The sequence below is a fragment of the Thamnophis sirtalis genome, unplaced genomic scaffold (assembly GCF_051295495.1).
Source record: "Thamnophis sirtalis isolate CommonGarterSnake01/CBP01778 unplaced genomic scaffold, rThaSir2_p1.2 scaffold_6, whole genome shotgun sequence".
NCBI lineage: Eukaryota > Metazoa > Chordata > Lepidosauria > Squamata > Natricidae > Thamnophis > Thamnophis sirtalis.
The window spans coordinates 6,460,105-6,482,384 of NW_028261386.1; the positions used below are offsets into that span (position 1 = coordinate 6,460,105).

Genomic DNA, 22,280 nt, shown 5'->3' on the forward strand with positions numbered 1-22,280 from the left:
TGACAACTTGAAGATGGGTGGACTTCAACTCCCAGAATACTCCAGCCGGCTTTTAATTTTAATTCTAGACTTCTCTGAGATTCTAGAAAACCAAGGAGGGCCTCAACGGATCGGCCTTCACCATCACCACAATAGAGAGCCAACTTTATGGTTGGTGTACAAAAGTGTTCTCTCTATTCTTTCTCAAACTTGACAACTTGAAGATGGGTGGACTTCAACTCCCAGAATACCCCAGCCAGCTTTTAATTTTAATTCTAATTTTAATTCTAAAAACTTTTCTGAGATTCTAGAAAAACAACAAGGGCCTAAACAGATTGGCCTTCACCACCACCACAACAGGAAGCCAACTCTATGGTTGGTGAAGATGGGTGAACTTCAACTCCCAGAATACCCCAGCCAACTTTTAATTTTAATTCTAATTTTAATTCTAAAAACTTTTCTGAAATTCTAGAAAACCAACAAGGGCCTCAACAGATCGGCTTCACCAACACCACAACAGGAAGTCAACTCTATGGTTGGTGAAGATGGGTGAACTTCAATTCCCAGAATACCCTTTGCTGGCTGGGGTATTCTGGGAGTTGTAGTCTACACGTCTTCAAGTTGCCAAGGTTGAAAAACACTGCTTTTGACTTTTATTTGACCAGGGACATTTTAATTATTATTGTATTGTACAGTTTTTATTCAGTTCTTAATTGCAGGAGGTCCTTGGAGATTGTGGAGATATACACGTTTAATAAATAAATAAAATACCCCATAATTGGGCTGGGATTGCAGTTCCCAGATGTCTCCTATCTGGAGGGCCTCCGGCGGAGAAAAGTCCGTTCATTTTAGTTTGATCAGTAAGGCAGAACATCCCACTCATCAAGTCTTACACCGTCCCAAAGCTATGCCTTCATCTCCTGTCAACGTTTTTTGTCAGGCCCGTTTTGAGGCACCCTCGCTAGGGAACACATAAGCTCAACCACCACCAACTTAGGATTTTGACAAAGAAGTCCAAAGTACATCTCTGGCGTATTATCCAAGGGGGTGTGAGATTTATATGCTCCTATTATACGATGTTATCTCCAGGAAGGTTCCATATACCAAATACACAAATATGTATATATTTAAGTACCGAATTTTTCGAAGTATGACGCGTCTTTTTCCCTCAAAAAAGCGGCTGAAAATCTGGGTGCGTCTTATACACTGAACACAGCATTTTTTGCCTCCCAAAACCATGTTTCCTTCATCAAAATGGCCGTGCAGAGCCTTTAGGAAGCTTTCAGAGTGCCCCTGGGGCTGGGGATGGCAGAAATGAGCGGAAAATGGGCCGTTCTTTGCTTAATTTCCCCACCCAGCCCCCAGGAGCACTCTATAAGCCTCCCAAAGGCTATTCATGCCCTTTAAAAGGGGGGGGGCAATTTTTGAGAGGTCTGCAGAGTGCAAAAACTTTTTTTTTTAATTTGCCTCTTCAAAATCTTAGTGCGTTTTATACTCCAGTGCGTCTTATACTCCGAAAAAATACGGGTAGTCCTGCTTCATTTAGTGACTGTTCAAAAGTGACAACGGCACTGAAAAAAGTGACTTTTGGTCATTTTTCACACTTACAATTGTTGCAGCATCTCCCTCCCCCATGGTCCCATGATCAAAATTCAGATGCTTGGCAACTGACTCAAATTTATGACCGTTGCAATGTCCTGGGGGTCATGTGATCCCCTTTGGCAACCTTCTGTAGTGTTCAAAGTGCTGTTCCGATATCTCAGGGGCTGCCATAAAAAAAGAGGGAATCAAGCTATTCTCTAAAGCACCCAAAGGCAGGACAAGAAGCAATGGGTGGAAACTAATCAAGGAGAGAAGCAACTTAGAACTAAGGAGAAATCTCCTGACAGTTAGAACAATTAATCGGTGGAACAACTTGCCTCCAGAAGTTGTGGATGCTCCAACACTGGAAGTCTTTAAGAAGAGATTGGACAACCATTTGTCTGACATGGTGTAGGGTTTCCTGCCTGAGCAGGGGTTGGACTAGAAGACCTCCAAGGTCCCTTCCAACTCTGTTATTCTAAAGTCAATGAGGGAAAGCTGGAGTCGCTTAATGACCATGTGATTCACTGTGGCCAAAAAGGTTGTAAAATTGGCCGCAACTCATTTAACAACTGCCTTGCTTAGCCAAGGAAATTCCGGTCCCGATTGTGGTCATAAATCAAGGACTACCAATATGTCCAAGTAGCTATACACAAATGTAACTTATGTACATATATAATGCAATAAATAAGTAAAGTTAGGAACATATGTTCCTAGTGACTGAAACCAATTGGACCTCTACGCTCTTTCATAGGAACCCTAGTTATCCAAGATAGGCAAACTAATCTCAGAACCTCAGTTCTATCTTTTCAATCTGTAATACACAAAAGATATATGAAATCATCATATTATCTGAGTGCAATTCCCATGTCTTAGGGGGTTAGAAATAAAATCAACTCAATGAGTAGCATCAGGCCAGTTAACACCTCCTCCCTACGTAGTTTATAGAGTTATTTGGCCAAGTCCTTCAATTTTGCCACCTTCAGCTCTAAGAGAAACAATATTTTTTTTAAAGATAACAAACAAACAAACAAATACAAAGGGATAGTTTTCCAACAGGATCACTAGCTGCCCCCCCTCCTTCAAGCATTCAGGAATCTATTGGATTCCATGCATTTTCAGGGATTAAATCAACCTCAACCCAGAGGGATGGGAGAACGTTTAATGCTGAATTGTTTAATCCTTGACCATGACAAAGGGATTAGTAGTGTTCTTCCTATCTTCAGATCATTGTTCTCCTGCCCAGAAGGAAAGGGACAATGTATGGTCTGATAAATGGAACATCCTCATGGTTATCACATCAAGGCTGTGAAATCCCAAGACAACAGGGAGGGGGTAACTGAAGCCCCCATAATTCATCGCTGCTCCCCAAAGCCATCTGGTCAGCGGTACATCAAAGTGGTAATATACACAGCCTATCCTTATTTATTGATTTAGAAAATTCATATGGCCACCCATTCTCTCTCAGTGACTCTAGGGGGCTTACAAAAAATAGAAATGAAATATAAAACCATAAAAACAATAACCTCATCCTGGCAACAGGCTCCATCCCACTCTGGGTTCCTCCGGCCCAGGTCTTCGGGACCTTCTGAATGAGTATCAAACGGGGGTCCAGTCTAATCTCTGCAGAGATGATGTTCCAAAGGGAGGGAGCCACCACTGAGAAGGCCCTGCTTCTGGGTCCAACCAGATTTATCTGTCTAGGAGATGGGTCTTTCAACATTCCCTGCCTTCCTGCTCCGATGAGTCAGATGGATGTAAGCAGGCAGACATAGTCTTTCAGATAACCTGGTCCCAAATCGTGTAGGGTTTTATAGGTGATGACCAGCATCTTGACTTGTAAAGGTAAAGGTTCCCCTCGCACATATGTGCTAATTGTTCCTGACTCTAGGGGGCGGTGCTCATCTTCGTTTTAAAGCCGAAGAGCAGTGCTGTCCAAAGACGTCTCCATGGTCACATGGCTGGCATGACTGAACGCCAAAGGAGCACAGAACGCTGTTACCTTCCCACCAAAGGTGGTTCCTAGTTTTCTACTTGCATTTTTTATGTGCTTTCAAACTGCTAGGTTGGCAGAAGCAACGGGAGCTCATTCCGTTATGTGGCGCTAGGGATTTGAACCGCCGAACTGCAGACCTTTCTGATCGACAAGCTCAGCGTCTTAGCCACTGAGCCACCGCGTCCCTTTGAATTGTACCCAGAAGCAAATTGGCAGCCAATGCAGCTCCCGTAGGAGAGGTAACATATGTGCACATCTGAGCCTGTACAAAATCATGCGGGTTGCTGTATTTTGAACCAATTGGCGCTTCCGGAGAGTTTTCAAAGGCAGCCCCACATAGCAATAGTCAAAACAGGAGGTAACTATGCAATAAGTGATGGTGAGTAGGGATTGTTGGTCCAGGAAAGGGCAAAATTGGTGCACAGCTACCTGATACCTAACACAAGACGTAGGCTATCATATTTGCCAAGGAATTTCATGATCAGCAGCCACCCTAAACAGGTACTATTCAGTGGTGGGTTGCTAATTTTCTTACTACCACTTCAGGCGGGCTCCCGCGTGCGTGCGACGCTTCTGCACATGCACAGAGGCATCTGGGTGGGTGAGTGGGCAGAGCCTCCCACTGCCTCTACTACCTGTTCACCCGATCCGGGCCGCAGCAACCCACCTCTGGTACTATTCGATGAGATCAACATAAATGCGATCAACTACGAGACCATTAATCAGATCACCACCCTCAGCCACAATTAAATCAGATCTTAGTTTGCACTGCCTTGTAATAAGTTACACCTCTAGGCTTGAGGGCACCGTGGTTGAATTCGCTAAGTTCTGCTAGAGAAGGACTTTGCAGCTCTGTCCCCTCCAAATTCAAAAAGTCACATGTACCTACCGACACGTTGAGGTCATTATAAATCACACAACAAAGGCAGTTAAGAAACATAAAGCTTGAACAAATCCACACAGAGGAAGGCAAAAGGTATTCTGGTGCTCGGCTTTTAAAATGCTTTCAAGATTAAACCCTTGCCCAGGTAACTGCCAAAGACAGTCCAAAATGCACTTTATGAGATCAGGTCTGAGTCCCAATTAAAACACCTGAACTGTATACATGGACAAGGAAATTATTTTACGGAATAATTTGCAAGGCTACACTGACCCCTTGAACTGCTCCCCACTTCTCTGTAAGTTGTATCCATACCGTCTACGGGAAGCAGTTTTTCATGGCATCCTTATCCTGATGATAAATCATAAACTGCAGAGAAACTGTATCACATAGTGCTTTGGTCATTTAAAAATGCCTATGCAAAGATAGGGAGGTAATAACCCTCAAACCAGTAAATATCTCCACTGCTCATTTTGTATCACCAACAGTTATAGTGCAAATATGCACAACCTTGCGCTAAAGATCACTATCATTCCCCAAAGAAGAAAGCTAAGGTTGCAAATCTGTGGGGGTCAAGGCCTACAGAGTTTGCTCACACCTGCAGCCCTATTTCACCAACGATAACATTTCCGTAAATCCAATCATCCACCAATTCAGGTGAACTTTTGCGTTCTAAAAGCAAACACGGACTATTTAAACTAGGACAAATTAACTTTTCAGAGCCAAAGCTTTCTTTAGGCGACTGATCTTAAAAGCCTGTGCATTTATTCAGAGTTAGGAAAAATTGTGGCAATAAATCCATTCTGCTCTTGTTAAAGGCAATCCATTTCCCTTCAGAATCTTTTTACATATCATTTTCATAACAAGTGCTTATTAAAACACAAACTTTGCTAAAGCAAAACAGACGCAGAGAGAGACTTTCAAAAGGTAAGTGCAGGATAAAAATATGGTTTGTCTATGTAGGAAACATAAGGCTGCATTCACAAAACCTGACAAATACTTTTAATATTTTCATCGGGGCTTTTTGATATTAATGCAAGCAGGGAGGTAAGCACAAAAAAGGGGGGGGGGGAGGGAGAACTATACAAGGCGGATTTAGATCACACGTTATGAAAACGCCAGACCTTGGGATCAAAGCCTAAAATGATAGTTTGTACTAAGTAGACAGAAATCATGGCATAAAAAATTGAAGTCGTTACATTACGAACACTGCAAGTATCTTTCGAAATGAGATTAACACTGACAATTTTCCAACGAAGACAAAGAAGGGATAAAATCACCACAGTGAAATGCTTTCGTAAAAGATATATTTTGGCAGCGCCAAGTTCTGTATTTGAATCAAACCTTTCAGTTTGTGTCAGAATTTTCATAACGCCCAAAAGCTGAACACTTTTTTTGTCCCATTACATTGAAAGTACTTTATCAATGTACTACCTACTTTATCACTGGAGAGAAAGGGGGAGGAACAGCAAATGGTATTTTTATTGGAATAGTTTCTAAAATTGGAAGACTTGGATTAGATATGACTGTTCTGACAAACCCAGAAGATAATCTGGAAAAAAACAACTATTCAGTCATCAAGCATTATATATTCTCTTAAATTTCCATTTAGGAACAAAATGTTTCAATCCAGTTTACACACTAAATCAATGGGCGCAATGCAGAAATGCCTAATCTTTTCCATGTTCGCAGCTTTCAAGCATCTTTTCCTATCCAATCAGGAGAATCCTTACAACTTTGTGCCATTTTCATTTTGTTTTGTCCTGCGTGTGCCTCTTGTCTAACTTCACAAAACATGTAAAAATCAATATCGCTTGGAATGAATAAGTAGCACAAGAACCCTGAAGCATTGACGTACCTTAAAGCTTTCCAAACACATTAATTCAATTTATGCCAAACCACAATTATGGACAATAGAATGATATAATCCCTTCTCCCATAAACAGAAAAAGTGGGGTAGAGTAAGACTTGCAGGCACTTTGGATTGACACCTTTTCAAAATTTAACAAGCCACACACATTGCTTTACTCTGAAGCAGGGGTGTCAAACTCGTGACATGTCACCACGTGATGTATCACAACTTTTTTCCCCTTCGCTAAAACAGGGGTGAGGGTGGCCGTTGTGTGATGCATCTGGCCTGCGGCCCACGAGTTTGACATCCTTGCTCTAAAGCAATGATTTTTCAAATGTGGCAACTTTAAAATATATGAACTTCAACTCCCAGAATTCCCCAGCCTGCCTCTTAAAGTTGCCAAGATTAAAAAACACTGCTGTAAAGATTCCCGACACCACAGGAAGACGACCAACAAATGCACTAAATTATTATGAAAGTTCAAGACAAAAGGAGGTCTTTTTATGGTTCCATACAAAGGAAATCCATGTCCAGGAAATGGATTTGATTGTGCTGGATGTTTCTAGCAAACATCAGGCCACCATTTATCTGGGTTGGATTATGACATCACCTAGGGAGTTGAACTTTATGGTACATATGGATTCTCCATACTTTCTTCTGCTGGAAGCATTAATCAAAGTTTGGGATTTAAATGTTGGTTAGCCAACAGCTGAGTTCCTATACACTAAGCCAAAATCTAACAAACCACATAATGATTTAGTGTGAGACCTTCACTGTTTGTTGTCTCCTTCCAGTACATGTTTCAAAAATGGTTTGGTTTGATGGATTAACGACCTCATCAAATTTCCCCAGAAAAGGTAGGCATACATTCTGAATTATTCTGTATCCACTGAAATAAATGTCACTGTTTATTAGCTATATTCCCCCTAAGCAATTTATTTTGCAGAATGGCTGATGGACAAGACTCTTTTAACTAAACCACTGTTATTGCAGCTTCGTTATTATTAATTCCAAAGAAAGTAGAATTGTTCCGTTGCAGTTCTATAGCTGACATTACTCTATGGTTTAGAGATGTACATTTATCATTTTAACAGGTTTTTTTTTCCATTTTAGTGAGGGTGACAGCAGCAAAGGATGTATTTGGGGAAAAAACCCAGAATATATTTTTTTAATTCAAAAAATGCATTGGTGATATGAGCACAACTCCTCCTCTTAGTCACTATTTTCTCTAATAAATAGCTCCATTTTTAAAAACGTGCACAAAATTATGATCTCTTACAGGAATAGATCTAGGGCAAGAAACTGAATTTTAATATTTGGAATTGTCTGCAGCCTTGTTACTAATGCTTTCTCTACTGGAGATCAGCTAGGTCCATTGCTGTTATCTACATGGCACCACTTTAGATCTCATTCTCTGCATTTCAGAGTGTTGTGTGGTATGTTTTGTAAACTCTGTTTTTAATACCTAAATTGTTTTACTGTGATATTACCTTGGGGTTTATTGTATGTCTTTCTGCCTACGATGATGATTTTCTTAGGAAACACTTTGAATACATGAATCATACCAGCTTCTTCCCCCTCAATAAAAAGTAGAGGAAATGGCAGTATTTTTTTCCCTTTTAAAATCCCACATTTGGAAGTAGACGTGTTATGAGTTCAAAAACCTCTATCTTATTCCTTTCCAAATCTAACTTTTACACTGGGTTCCCACTTTTTGAGAAACGTTCTGCAGGAGAGCAATCCCTTTCCATCCCATTTTGACACCAGGGCAATCTGTACTTGTACTATTATACTCCTTCCTCTTACCCGACAGGCAGAACACAACCATAAATAACTCCATGGAAAGAAAAAAAAAAGTCGGTATAAATTAGCATGGGAACCCTGCAGATTCAAAAGGTCGGCAACGTTTGTGTGGAAAGCTGGGAAGAAGAGGAAAACAAAGTCAAAGAGAACTCCAGCAGTCCTGCAAATGCTTCACTCCGACAAACCCTCCAAATTCATTCATGGTTGTAGACAAAAATTCTAAGAAAGGAACACTGGGTGATTGCAAACAGCCTTGAAAAGGGACAGTCCAACTATCTGCTAGTTTTGTTCTCTCCCTCCCTCTCTGTTTCCTTATTCCCACTTTCCTTCTGCTCTTCTTCCTAAGCCAACAGGACACTGAAAAACTATCCCATGGCCACTTCTACAGATCAATTAGTTCTTGATGCTTACTTCCTCCAGGAAAAACAGATGAGAGATAGACTTAAATGGGAGTTTGGGCCCAAGTGAACACAACTAATCAGTCCCAACTGCAAGTCTCCAAACTTGTGTGCGGTTAAACACTTGTGGTTCCAGAAGGACAGTATCTGTTTGTATTTTACCAAAAAAAAAAAAAAACACCCCACGGATCCAAAAAAACAGTTGCTCCATGTTAAAACAACATTGTGATTTAAGGAAGGGGAGGGAGGGGGCGAAATAAACCCAGCAGCTACCTAACTCAGAGAGATAGCCAACTCTGGAAGTTGGCTTTGCAGCCACCTCCCCATCCGGAGGTAGCCGTTGGACAAAAGCTGTTTTGAATATGACCGAAATGTCCTTGCGGAGCAACCCAAAGCATAACACAAGGCAGCTCTAAGGGCTGGGGAGGAGAAAATAGGTCACTCATCCAATCAAATTTAAGACCTTTTGTTTTCAAAGCTTCTTTCTTCCCCCTTTTTATTTCTCCCTCTCTCTAAAGCTTCGGACCCTCCTCTCCCCAACCAAAAAGCGAGTGAATTAATGAACTAGCCCTATTCACAAGTTATGCCCAAGGAAGGGGGGGGGGGAAACGGGACAAGAGAAAGGATGAGCAGCCATTTCTCTTTTGCACCAAGAACAACAAACACGATTTCTACATTCATCACTCTCCCCCAGCCACCCAAAAAGGACAGAAAGAAAAGCACACCACACTCAACTTCAAACCCTTATAGCTTTGTCAATACACCGCAGCTGCTCAGCGTTAACAATATTCTGTTACTACTCTCGGAGGAGGAAACACCCACCACTCCGAAAAGACTTGTTGTTTTTTAAACCAGCCGATGCCAAACAACACATGGCCCATAAGGAGTTGATTACACCTGGAATAATACTTTGTTCACAACTCTCTGGCGTTTGTCACCAGTCTTAAGATACACAAGGCATGTCATGTCAACCTTTAAGGAAGAAGAAGAAAATCCCCTCCCATTTCAGCTCTCTTTCTCTCCTCCCCCCCACAATCTCCCCTTCAACCTTGCCTCCCCCCCCCCGCAACCCCCCATCTGCTCTAACCAGGCAACTAATGCAACTCACAGCATGCCTTAAAATTCATTATTGATTATTCTTTCTTACCTTAGGTTGAGCTCTTCGGGGGAATGCAACTTTGGGGTCAATCTGCGGGATGGGTGGGGGGGGATGGAGAGGGGGGTGGGGAGAAATGGAAAACAAGATCATTTGCATGTTTTCTTCAGAAAGGCAAAAATAAAAATCCTACAACTGAAAGATTGCACCCAATCGTTAATCCTTCATTTCTCAGGTACGAGATTTCTTTCAGGATTAAAGTAGCGGGGAAAATCGTAACACGCAGAAGAGAAAGGAAAGCAGCATGTTCAATGACTTAACTGTTGGGAACTTTAAAAAGTCTCCTTCCTCTTTCCTTCTTCAAACTGGGGCTAATGAGATCCCGAATATCCGACACAATCTGTATTATTACAGGTATTTTAAAAATATGAACATTTTGGAAGGAGGGTCATTCAGTCCATGTGTGTTTATTTTCTTATCTGCTGTTAACGCCTCCACAGTTTAAGAGACCTATTTTAAATAGCAACTGCCACTTTTAGGGAAGTTTTTTATGCTGCCAAAAAAAAAAAGGGGTGAATGATTGGATCTGATTTTTGCATTTCATAGTTAAGCTGTAATGGAGAGACAAGACGTGATCTCGAGACACGAAGTTTGCATGTTTAGATTTGACCGCATGTAAATAGATTTATTTCCTTTCTTTAAAAAAAATTCACCTGAAGGCAATTGAGGGTTTTTTTTTGTTTTTTTTAAATAGACTAAAGGAATTTAAGGAGAGAATTTTTTTCTAAGCTAACGTCCAATCCAAAGAAACCTAAGAATAAAATCCTATCATTCTAAAGCTACAAATGTATAGCTACCACTTTACCCCCAAAAAATGACTTGCCAATAATACATTGAAAAAGGTTAATAGAACTCCAAATCTTCTCAATCAAAAACCCTCTTAACAAATAGGAAGCCCTGTGAATTATAAATCTGCTTCACCTCAAATTCTCAGTCTTAATGCTATTTGGTTCCAAATGCTGGCTAAAATATGTTGAAAGGAAAAGTGCAAATAATTTCATTAGGTTCTCTTAAGTAGCAATTTGCAGAAAGGGGGTAAAATTGGGTTAAGCAGAAGTAGGAATTCTCTCAGCCCCATAAATTCAAAGAATTAACTTTATACCCTGTAAGCATGTTAATATTTTAGATATGAATTTTACTTTTCATAGTATCAGCATCTTCGTCAATGAAAAGGATAGAGCTGTTCCAGCCAAAATAAAAGGGAATGTTAAAAGTTGTTTCCGAGACAATCCTATATATCTCTAATAATTGAGCAAGTCCATAAGTTTGACCCTAAGTTGCAGTTTGGGGGGGTGGGTGGAATTAACAACCCTTTTGCCGGCTGTTAACTGCCAACTTCTAAACTTTTGTTTTTGTCTGGAAAAAGTGTCTTAACCAAACTTTTGCTACAAAGGGTTGGGTTTTTTTTTTTAAAGTGCCTTTAAGTGCAGGTAAAAGAAAACCTTTGTTACTTGCATAGGAGATGCTATATTCAAAGAGCTATCATTTCACCCACAAATAAATCTTAGCCTGCACATCAGGAAGGCCATTTCGCTTGTAATGAAGTTTTTAGAAAGAAAAGCCACGTACCTGAGAAGTGATTGATTACATGCTACTGTTAACAGCTCATCAAGCATACACAGAAAACTCACAAAACTTTTGTCTAGAAAGCTACCCCCTTTCCTAGAGATTAATATCCATCTACATATATTCTCAAACACCAGCTAGGATATTTGGCTACCAGAGAAATACAACAGGTGTAGATTTCCCACTGTCCAAAATATTAGAAATGAGGCTGAGGGGTGGCAAATAATCATCATACAGCTGCCATATTAACTCCCCCTTAAAAGTTTTAGCTGTTACTTTAAAAAAGAAAAAGAGACACAAGATGAACGCAGCAATTTTCCAGAAATTTACCCCAGGAAGAATGGGTATTATCTGACAAGTGGGCACCTTTTCAAAACTGGAAGGAACTCCCCACCTTGCAAGCCCGGCGAACCCATTCAGCGTTTCTATACCTGTTGTGCATCCCTGTAAGCTATTTAAAGAACAGCCAACAGAAAAAAAAAAGAGGCTACTAAAAATAAAATTAGTTAGTTAGGTACAATGCTACTTACTGTATCTACAAATCCTCTAGGAAATAACTAATAATAAGATACTGATGGCCATTACCTAAACCCAGCGTCTAATGTAACCGTAAACAAGAGCAGGCAACTTCCGTGTCAATAGCAAACCAAGTCGTTTCCTGTGCTCAGCGTTGGAACAGAGTCAAATGCTAGCAATACTAAAGGACAAGAAACTATCAGAGCTATAACAAGGCAACAAAAAAAAGTTATCTTTATGTTTTGGCTGTTGTTGTTGTTTTTAAACAGTGATGAGAAATCCATTTTGGGGACAAACCACTCAGAGGCGTTTGGTCCCACATCCAAAATCAAAGCAATGCCATTTCATCTGGCTGGCATCATAGTAGGATAGGAAGTTTCCTATAAGGATTCCCAAGCTTCCCACTTTCAACTCCCAAAAGTGATCAGGGTAGCCAACTTGGGATGTACAAACCAGGGTTTGCTCGCACAGCTTGCTAACCTCTCCTGGGGGCACCTTCTGCTCTGTTGTTCATTTTATAGCATAGTATAAATACATTAGAAACAAGCTTCATCCTTTGGTTTCATCTCTAAGTTCTCCCCCCCACCCACCCACACTCACTGGCAGTGCCCAAAAACAAACAGCCATAAATATCTTCCAATAAGTATATTTTCTTGGAGCAGTACATTTAATAAGTTACCTATCTATATTTGTGTTAAACTATTTTAAAGTTGATTTCTCAGGATCACTCCTGGATTAGATGGAGGCTTTCTCTCCCCCCTCCCCGAAATAATTGGGGAATGTTTAAAACATGAGTCACATGCTCAGACAAGCCCAACAGGACACATACCCAAAGTTATTAGAATTTGAAGGGAGGACAATAAAGCAAAGCTTCACTTAAGGACGCTTTGAGACATAATCATCTCATTTATTTTAAAAGAGATTCATATAAAGCAAGGCTGGGTAACCTTAACACCATAATTTCTTGGTTTAAAGGATAATTTTTCACACTTCCCTGCAAATCAAAGTGTGGTAATGAGGAAACCATAACCATCCTGAAACTAAATAAAAATGAGCTTCTGCTCACAGTTTAAGAGACAGATTACTTTTATTGCTGTCTCTTTTAAGTTACGGAATTAAAGTCCCAACTAATTAAACTGGCCAAATAAAAAACTTCCTTTCTGATGCTACAGAAGAGTTAGGATATCATGCAGAAATGGAAATTTAGTGGCAGGAAAGTGGGAGCACCAGACGATTAATGCCCCCTTAAACCAAAATAGTGGTTTTGCAATAGAAAAACTTGGGATATGATTTGGAAAGGAACAGAAACCTTGATCTAATGACAGTGTTGCAATTTTCCTTTGAAAGGTAGCACTTCTCACTTGTTGCAACCTCTCAAAATGCCCTTTTCTGTTAGGCTAGGGGGAAAAAATAGTAACTTCCTTGGTATTCCAGAAAGGAAGACTAAGGAAAATAATACTCTCAAAGTTTCTGTGACGGAAAATTGCCCTGCTCTTTAAAAAAATAAAGCAGCATCTTTCTAATCTATCAAAAGAAGCTTCTCCAATTACTGTATTCCCTTCCACTCATGGAACCTGGATAGAGTGCATGTTTTTTGCAAACTAAATAGTTGAAGCAGAAGGACAAATAAATAAATAGAATCAAACCGAACTGCCTGGCCAACTAGTTAATATTTTCAGCAAGGATGATTTCTTTTCTTTACAATATATAATGGGAACATGAGCTTCCAGATCTTGCAAGGTAGCCCAGCATTTCTTTACACAATTATTACAGCATTAATAACCTATCACAATACCCCTTCGAACAGACCCAGCCAAAAAGGACGCTGTCTCTTTAAATAAGCCTGTCACATTCATAATATTGCAGGAAATAATGGAGACATTAAATACACACACACACACACACACCAATATCACATTGTGTAACATACCGTCTTGGAATCTAATTCATGATGAGCTTGAGCTAATACTTTATCAACACTTGCAGGATCAGCAAATGTAACGAAACCAAACCCCCTGAAATAGGACAAAGAAGAGCTGATGGGGAAAAGGCACAGAAAATACTAAGAAAAGACAATAAATACATTAAGACACTCAATAAGACACATCCTAGAATATCATATTGTTCAGAGTCAAACCATCAGTCCTTGTCAGAAAATAGATTAGAGTTAAGGTGGATTATTATTTTTTTAAAAAACTTATGCATGCTTCAAAATTTAACTCCTTTTCCACCTTTCAATGCACGCATAGAAAATCTTGCCATCTTCAGTTCATGCTTTGTTTAACCCCAAAGTAGAAAGCTGTGGGATTGGCTCTCTCTCTTTAAAAAAAAAAATACTTTGGTTAGCGGACCAAACAGTTAGAAACAAGTTTCTGAAAATGAGACTCTCTGAAAGCCTATTTAATTTAACAGGTTTCCACCAGCAGAAAACATACATTTTCCTTCTGATTTCAACATCTATATTTAAGACACCAGAGTTGCAAAGACATAAGGAGCCCAGCTTCGAAGTTTTTGAGCCGCCAAAAAGCCAAAGGTTTTTTAACTGCTTAATGTGCCTTAAAGAACTGCTAACACTTGTTCTAAGCACACAGACCATGCAAGCCTTTCCATATTTAAAAAAAAAATAATCACAGGAAAGGAAACTTTGATTTTTTTTTTTAAAAAAAGAGGACAAATGGTTTTACCTGGAGCGTTTTGTTGTCGGGTCCCGCATGACCATACATTCCCTAATGTCTCCAAATTTGCTAAAATAATCTCTGAGATTATCTGCGGAACAGAAAAAAAGGGAGCAGAGAGAGGGGAAAACGGGGATGAGAAGGAGAGAGAGAAGAAAACAGAAGCAAGTGTTTAAAAAATATCTGCATTATTATAAAAAAAAAAATATCAGCCACTTCAAGAAAGCGAGCAACATTTGATTTCCCCCCCCTCAGAGCAGAAAGAGGGGTGGGGGGGGGACAAATGGATGACCTGAACATTTCAAAAGGAAAATCTTTTTTATTCCCTTCCCGCCCCCCCTCCCCTCCCTCGAGCCTACCACCCCTCAAAAGTGCGCACACACAAATTTAAGGTCGAATAGAGGACTTGGGGAGAGAGAAGTGTTATTTGGAGCACATAAAGGATCCCACCAGCTTACTCTGGTGCAGGGTTTTGTTTTTTTTTACTTGTGGGAAAGAGTTGGGGGGGGGTAAGGAAGGGGGGGTAAGGAAAGCACCCAATGAAACTGACCTGGGATAACAACAAAGGCTCTATCAAAGGAGGCTGGGCTAGGCAAGACCCAGAGGGAGTGGGAGATGGGGCTGCCCCCCATCCAGCACACACACACACTCACACTCACACACACTCACACCCGGCTTACCTGGGGAGGTCTGCCAACTCAGGCCGCCAATAAACATTTTACTGGAAGAAGAAAACAGAACAGAGTTAAGCAGAGATGTCAGATCGGCCATTTTGACGTGTAACTTACAAAAGCTAAAAGGAAGGGAGAGGTGGAAAGGGGGGGGAGGCTTGGGGGGGGGGCGAGGGAAGCTAAGCCTGGTTTGGGAGGGGGGATGAAGAAGAGGTAGAGGAGGAGGAGGAGGGGAGACGGAGAGGGGTCGGGAGAGAAGTGAGGGGGGGGAGGCAAAACCCAGGCAAACGGACCCAAGGTGAGTAACTCCGAAAAGAGCGAGCGGCGGAAAGAAGAGAGGAAGAAAAAGAAGAAGAGCCGGCAAAAAAAAGAAAGAAAGAAAGAAAGAGAGGAGAAGAAAGAAAGAAAGAAAGAACCGCCGCTCGGTTTTTCCTTTCGCCGGCGCCGCGCCGCCCCCCCCTCTCTCTCCCTCCCTCCCTCCTACCCTTTACCGCGCTTCTCCCACCAGTTTTGCCCAAGCGGTGAAGGGGGTCCCCCATCGCGCGCCCGGCCAAAGTGGCAAGGCCGGAGGAGGACAACTTACCCGGGGTCGTGCTGCGAGTCGCTGGGGCTGCCCGAGATGGCTTGACTCCCGTCTGCCTCCATGACTGCGGCCAAGAAGGACGACTGGAGCCCGCGGAGAGGAGAAGGAGAGAAGGAGAGAGAGAGGGAGAAAGAGAGAGAAACAAGAGCCCCCCCTCCTCTGGCAGGACCCCCCCACCCTCCCCCCGGCTTGGTTTCTCCCCTTCTTTTTGGCCCCCTTTCCCCCTCCGATCGCTCCGCTTTCTTCTCTTTCCTTCTTTCTTTCTTTCTTTTTCTCTCTCTCTCTCTCCCTCTCTCTCTCTCTTCTTTTTTTTTTCTTGTCTGCTACCGGTGAATATTACTGGCTGGTTGGGGGGGGGGAGAGAGGGAGAGAGAGAGAAAGAGAGAGAGAGAGAGAGAAGCCGGCGAACCAGCCAGATCCTTTCACACGTGGGATCAGCTTAGCTTAGCTCAGCTCAAGCGCCTTCCTTCTCTCCCTCCCCCCCTCGCTCCCTTTCGCTCCCAGCCATCGTCGCTCCGCGCAGCCGGCCCCGCTCCCTCCCTCCCTCCTCCCTCCCTTCTTCCTCCTCCTCTTCCTCCCCACCCCCCGCGCCGCCGCCAGAACGCACGTGGGGCGGAGTTCTAGAACGTAGAGTAACCCATTCGGGGACGTCACGAGCCGCCCAGGCCACGCCCCCTTCGCCTCCTTTACTCCCCCATTGCCTCCGCCCCCCCTTCAACCCTCCACGCGGGGAGGGGGGGGCGAAGAGGTTGAGAGAGAGAGAGAGAGAGAGGGAAAAATTCTCTTCGCCTTTCTTTGCGTGCACAAGACACGTGCGCGCGCGTACATACAAACACACACACAAGCGATCGTATGTGTGTGTTTATGTGTGTGTGTATATATATATATATATATATATATATATATATATATATATATATATATATATATATATATATATATATATATATATATATATATATATATATATATATATATATATATATATATATATATATATATACTATATAATATACTAAATGTATAAATATTATATATATTTGTAAGTATGTGTTTGTGTATGTGTATACAGACACACACACATACACACAATTTCCATTTCATCCCACCACCACTTAATCGTGACCTGGATGCTTGGGCTGATCTCTTAGCCATGCGCTGCCTGCCTTGCCAAGCAGGGTTGTGCGCAGGAGGAAAAAAAAGCGAAGGGCTGGGCAGTGCCAGTCCGTCTTTCTCCCCCACCCCTCTCCCGCCTTCTCTCTCTCTCTCTCTCTCTCTCTCTCTCTCTCTCTCTCTCTCTCTCTCTCTCTCTCTCTCTCTCTCTCTCTCTGACCCCATTCCTGCATGAAAACAGGTTGGCAAGACTTAATTTCCAAAATCCCTATTAAAGCTGGCGATGCCTTGATGAGGCCAATGGAAAGCTTCTGTTACGAGATAGCGGCTCGAGCTTTCTGACTTTCTCAAACCGGGTCTCATCATTATTTCGGCTTTCTTGCTTGGTGGAGAGTTCTTGAAAACTCTAAACGCTGCCGTGCCTTTTTTTTTCCTTCAAGAAACCTCTTTTTGGTCTACGAAAACCTTTTTTTAAAAAATTCAAACCAACTAGAAGAGAGAGAGAGAGAGAGAGAGAGAGAGAGAGACCGACTAAAAAGAGCTCCTTCTTGCAGCCCAATTCAATTCAGTTCAGAATAGGAAGGGACCTTGGAGGTCTTCTAGTCCAACCCCCTGCTCAAGCAGGAGACCCCATACCATTTCAGACAAGTGGCTGTCCAGTCTCTTCTCCAGCAATGAAGCACCCACAACTTCTGAAGGCAAACTGGTTACTTGTTGTGTTGTTAGGAAGTTTCGCCTTAATTCCAGTTTGTTTCTCTCCTTGATTAGTTTCCATCCTTGCTTCTTGTCTTGCTCTCTGCTGCTTTGGAAAATAAGTTGACCCCCTCTTCTTCATGGCAGCCCCTCAAGTATCATGTCACCTCTAAAGTAAAAGATTCACCTCGCACATATGTGCTAGTCATTCCCGACTCTAGGGGGCAGTGCTCATCTCCATTTCAAAGCCGAAGAGCCAGCACTGTCTGAAGACGTCTCCGTGGTCATGTGGCCAGCATGACTAAACGCCAAAGGCGCACGGAACACTGTTACCTTTCCACCAAGGGTGGTTCTTATTTTTATTATTTGCATTTTTACATGCTTTCAAACTGCTAGATTGGCAGAAGCTGGGACAAGGAATGGGCGGCGCTGGGGATTCGAACGCCTGAACCGTGGCACGACAAAACCGTGCTCAACTGAAGCGCGCCCGATTAAACCGCGTCGCTGACGTCATCAACAGAGCGACAACAGCAAGCGCGGAGAAAGAAGGGCGCTTTAAATAGCGCTTTGAAAGCAAGCCAATTCAAGTTAAGGTAAGGGTTAGGTTTAGGGTTAGGTTAAGGGTTAGGTTTAGGGTTAGGATTACGTTAAGGGTTAGGGTTAGGTTAAGGGTTAGGATTAGGTTTAGGGTTAGTTTAAGGGTTAGGGTTAGGTTAAGGGTTAGGTTAAGGGTTAGGTTTAGGGTTAGGATTAGGTTTAGGTTTAGGGGGGTTAGGTTTAGGGGTTAATTTTAGGTTTAGCGTTTACAGCGTGTTTCTGTCTCCGCGCTGTTGTCGCCCTGTGATGACATCAGCTACGCGGTTTCGTCGAGCGCCCTTTAGTCGAACGCGGTTTTGTGGTAGAACCCCCCCTGAACTGCCAACTTTTCTGATTGACAAGCTCAGCGTCTTAGCCACTGAGCCACCGTGTCCCTTCTAGTCCTAACCATACCCAAATTCTGCCACTGTTCTTCATATGCCCAACGATCAGGGACCAGGCTTGGGTGGGAAAAAATACAGAATTGTGCCTGCCATAATATGATCTTTTTTTTTTAACTGCCCAGGATCTAACCCAGGAAGTTGTGTCAGCAAAAGAGCTCAGAGGGATCTATTATTAATCTTCTGAAATTCACAGGTCACCTCCTGGGTTAGGTTGGGCTGTTCTTTAGCATTCCATGGTAGACTGCCCCTAAGCTAGGGAGTTCCCTATTATGAAAAGATCCCAAGGGTTTTTGAGAAGCGGACAGGATGGAAAACGTTTTCCTTTGATTTGTTCCTCCCAGTAACTACCCAAAGAGTAGCCAACAGCCATCAAGATTCATGTTATATTTGATTGTCAACTGTATGCCTCCTTTTAGGCTTAGATACCGGAAATCCCTACTTGAAATAAAAACCCTTGATCACAAATTGTCCTCTTTCCTCTTGGACTCTATCGTACATGCATTCCTCGACTTACAACAGTTCATTTTAGTGACTGTTCCACATTACAACGGCCCTGGAAAAAAAAAGATTTATGATCGCATTTTCACACTTAACGGCTGTTGCAGCAACCCGACATGATCAAAATTCAGATTGCTTGGCAACTGACTCGTATTTATGACGGTTGTAGTGTCCAGGATCACGTGATCGCTTTTGGCAAACTTCTGACAAGCAAAGTCAGTGGAGAAGGCAGATTCACTTAACAACCGTGTGTTACTAACTTAACAACTGCAGTGGTTCACTTAATAACCATGGCAAGAAAGATCATAAAATGGGCAATATTCACTTAACAACTGTCTCAATTGGCAACAGAAATGTTGGGCTCAATTGTGGTTGTAAGTCAAGGAGTACATATATGCAGAGAGTCCTTGTTTAGCAACCACAATTGGGACTGACAGCTTGGTCATTAAATGAAGTGGTTGCTAAGTAAAACTTCAGCTGTGCTTACAATCTCACTTCTTCAGTTTCCCTTGGTTTTATAGACTTACAAAGGTTATTAATGTAAAGACTCAGGGCAAAATTGCTTTTTCATCATTGTGAATGATCTCTAAACGAAGCAGTCACTAAACAAGGACTACCTAAACAAGGTTTCCTGCTTGAGCAGAGGGTTGGGCTAGAAGACCTCCAAGGTACCTTCCAATTCTGTATTCTGTACATTAAACTAAGTATCTATTATACTGCACAAATTAGAGGATCGTTTAAAGGCAATGTATTGATCTGAACATTTATTATTTGCATTTAGCCCAGATGTATTTTATTATTATATTTTCTTTTACCTATTTTACCCCAGAAATAGACCTTGTATTTTACCTTTACGTTATGTTTTAATATGTTTATAAGACTAATCAGTCAATAAACTAGTTTTCCAGCTTTATCCATCTATCTATCGAGACCCACAGCTATTGAGGGCTTGATACTCTATCAGTTGGGCTAATCTCTTTAAAAGCCATCTACAATTCTAAATCAATGTTCACAACCTCATCTGATAGTAACACATCTATCCTTTAACTCTACTTCATGCAAATATGACTTTCCTTTCTTCATCATTTTCAGTTCAAAGAAAGATTCAAATTTCTAACAATTTCAGACAGGGCATGAGCGAGAGAGGCTCTTTTCCTGAGCATTTTCTGAATGGAGCATGATTTAATATACGTTTGCCACCTGAAAAAAAATCTCAAATCACTGTATTCCTTCTCATTGATCTGCTGCAGACCCCAATCATTTTCTTCACCCTTAGCCACAATTTATTTTCTGGGAATTCCTTTCGTCTTCAATCTAAGCAAGAAACAGGTATGAGAAGTTGAGTTTGACTTGAAGAAGACTTCACTTTAAGCAAGACATCCTTGGGAGTTTTCAAATAACTCCAAGCTGCAAAACTGATTCCTCGACTGAGCTTGAAAAAAAAACGGCTTAGTACTTGATTGCTACCAATCTGATTAGTCCCGGGATAGGATGCCACCAGGAAATCCAAAGGCTATACATAAAGATTTGAAAGTTGAAAAAAAAATCTTAAAATAAGATTTAGTAAATCTTAAAGTACAGGTACCCTGTTTCTCTTAAAATAAGCTCTCCCCGGATAATAAGCCCAATTGGGCGTTTGAGCGCATGTGCTAAAATAAGCCCTCCCCCCAAAATAAGCCCTCCCCAAAATATTGCAATACAGCAGTAGCCATGAGGTGACCACACTCGCCGTCTCATGCACCTCAAAAATAATATGATCCCCCCCAAAATAAGGCCAAGCACTTATTTCGAGGGTCAAAAGGAAATAAGACCCTGTCTTATTTTCGGGGAAACACGCTAGTCCTTGATTTACAACAGTTCACTTAGTGACCGAAGTTACAACAGCACTGAAAAATGCGACTTATGATCATTTTTCACACTTATGACTGTTGAAGCATCCCCAAGGTCACGTGATTCACAGTTGGATGCTTGACAAGTAGCTCAGTGCTGCAATGGTCATAAGTGTAGAAAATGGTTATATCACTTTTTCCAGCATCATTGTAACATCGAGCAGTTACTAAAAAACTGGTTGTAAATCAAGGGCTACCAGCACCTCAAACCCATGGCATAATCTCAGGGGAGGCTATAAAAAAAGGAGTTGATGAGGGAGCCTCCATGGGCTAATGGCTTCCAATCCCTGCAGGGCCCTAGAAATTGCGTTGAACTACAACTCCCAGGAGTCCCATCTATGATGCATCTATGTAGCAAGGAATGCTGGGAATAGTAGTTTAGTAATATTGGAAAGCCATTGTTTTCTCTTCGGCTTTTTCTTCAGCTAGCATTCTTAGTGCAGTTGGATATTCGCCAGAGGCAAGTCGCAGAGAGATGGAGAACAAAAGGCCGACGGATATTTATTTATTTATTGGTTGGTTGGTTTATTGGTTTGTTTGTTCTATTTAATTTCTATGCCTTCTGTCTCACCTATAAGGTACACTCTGAGTGGCCCTCGATCAGGGGTGCGCTGCTACGGGTTCGCCCAGGTTCGGGAGAACCTATAGCAGTAGTAGGATACGACCGGGACGTCCCAGTGCCTGCTGGGGCACTGGTATGGTACTCCAGAGGGCCCGCCCGCCCGCTCATCCTCTTTACTGGTATTTGAGCCGATCGGGGTTTCCCCGCACGTGCACGGAGCATACAGCGCCTGTGCGACGCTCCGCCGAGCAGCTGGAGTGTCGCAGAACGTTGCGGGCAGTAAGTACGCATGCGGCGCTGTGCGAGTGCTGCGCGCGTGCATGCGGTGGACGCCCAGCCCCGTTGCATCATACTGGTTGCACCGGGATCTAGAACCCAACACTGACCCGTAGCTAACATTATGGCCGGTTCGGAGAATCTCCAAATCCCACCTCTCGCTGGCCCTCCCCACCCTGCCCCTCTCATCCTGCCCCTCCATGTAGCCCATTTTGGATGTGAGGTAAGTGCAGGGCCCGCACGGAGGCTCAGGAAGGTGAAAGAACGGGCTTCCTGGAAGTTCCGGAAGGCTAGAAACAGGTCTGTTTCCATTTTCTTGAGCCTGGGAGAGGCAGTTTTCGCCATCCCAGAGGCTCAAGGAAAGCCTCCGGAGCCTGGGGAAGGTGAAAACATATGTACGTCCTCCTGCTGTGGTGCAGGAGGCTGACTAGGCCACACCCACCATGGCCACGCCCATCCAGCACCAGGCAGATAACAATAGCAGTTAGACTTATATACCGCTTCATAGGGCTTTCAGCCCCCTCTAAGCGGTTTACAGAGGCAGCATATCGCCCCCACAGTCTGGGTCCTCATTTCACCCACCTCGGAAGGATGGAAGGCTGAGTTAACCTTG

At 42.4% G+C, this 22,280-nt stretch overlaps 1 protein-coding gene across 11 annotated transcripts in view; it reads right to left on the reverse strand.

Annotated features, from left to right (window-relative positions):
- Nucleotides 1-15,835, reverse strand: part of MSI2 (musashi RNA binding protein 2) — a 655,460-nt gene extending 639,625 nt beyond the window's left edge. For 3 of the 11 annotated variants that reach the window (XM_087717153.1, XM_087717159.1, XM_087717157.1), the window contains exons 1-5: nucleotides 15,657-15,832; nucleotides 15,083-15,123; nucleotides 14,412-14,493; nucleotides 13,658-13,742; nucleotides 9,637-9,678 (exon numbers count right to left, since the gene is read on the reverse strand). In XM_087717153.1, the coding sequence (XP_087573279.1) occupies nucleotides 9,637-9,678; nucleotides 13,658-13,742; nucleotides 14,412-14,493; nucleotides 15,083-15,123; nucleotides 15,657-15,718 (312 nt within the window). In that variant the 5' untranslated portion in view covers nucleotides 15,719-15,832. Of the gene's footprint in view, nucleotides 1-9,636; nucleotides 9,679-13,657; nucleotides 13,743-14,411; nucleotides 14,494-15,082; nucleotides 15,124-15,656 lie in introns of all 11 variants that reach the window. The other 8 variants (XM_087717160.1, XM_087717155.1, XM_087717154.1 and 5 more) reach the window with 5 other exon arrangements.
- Nucleotides 15,836-22,280: the final 6,445 nt, after the last annotated feature.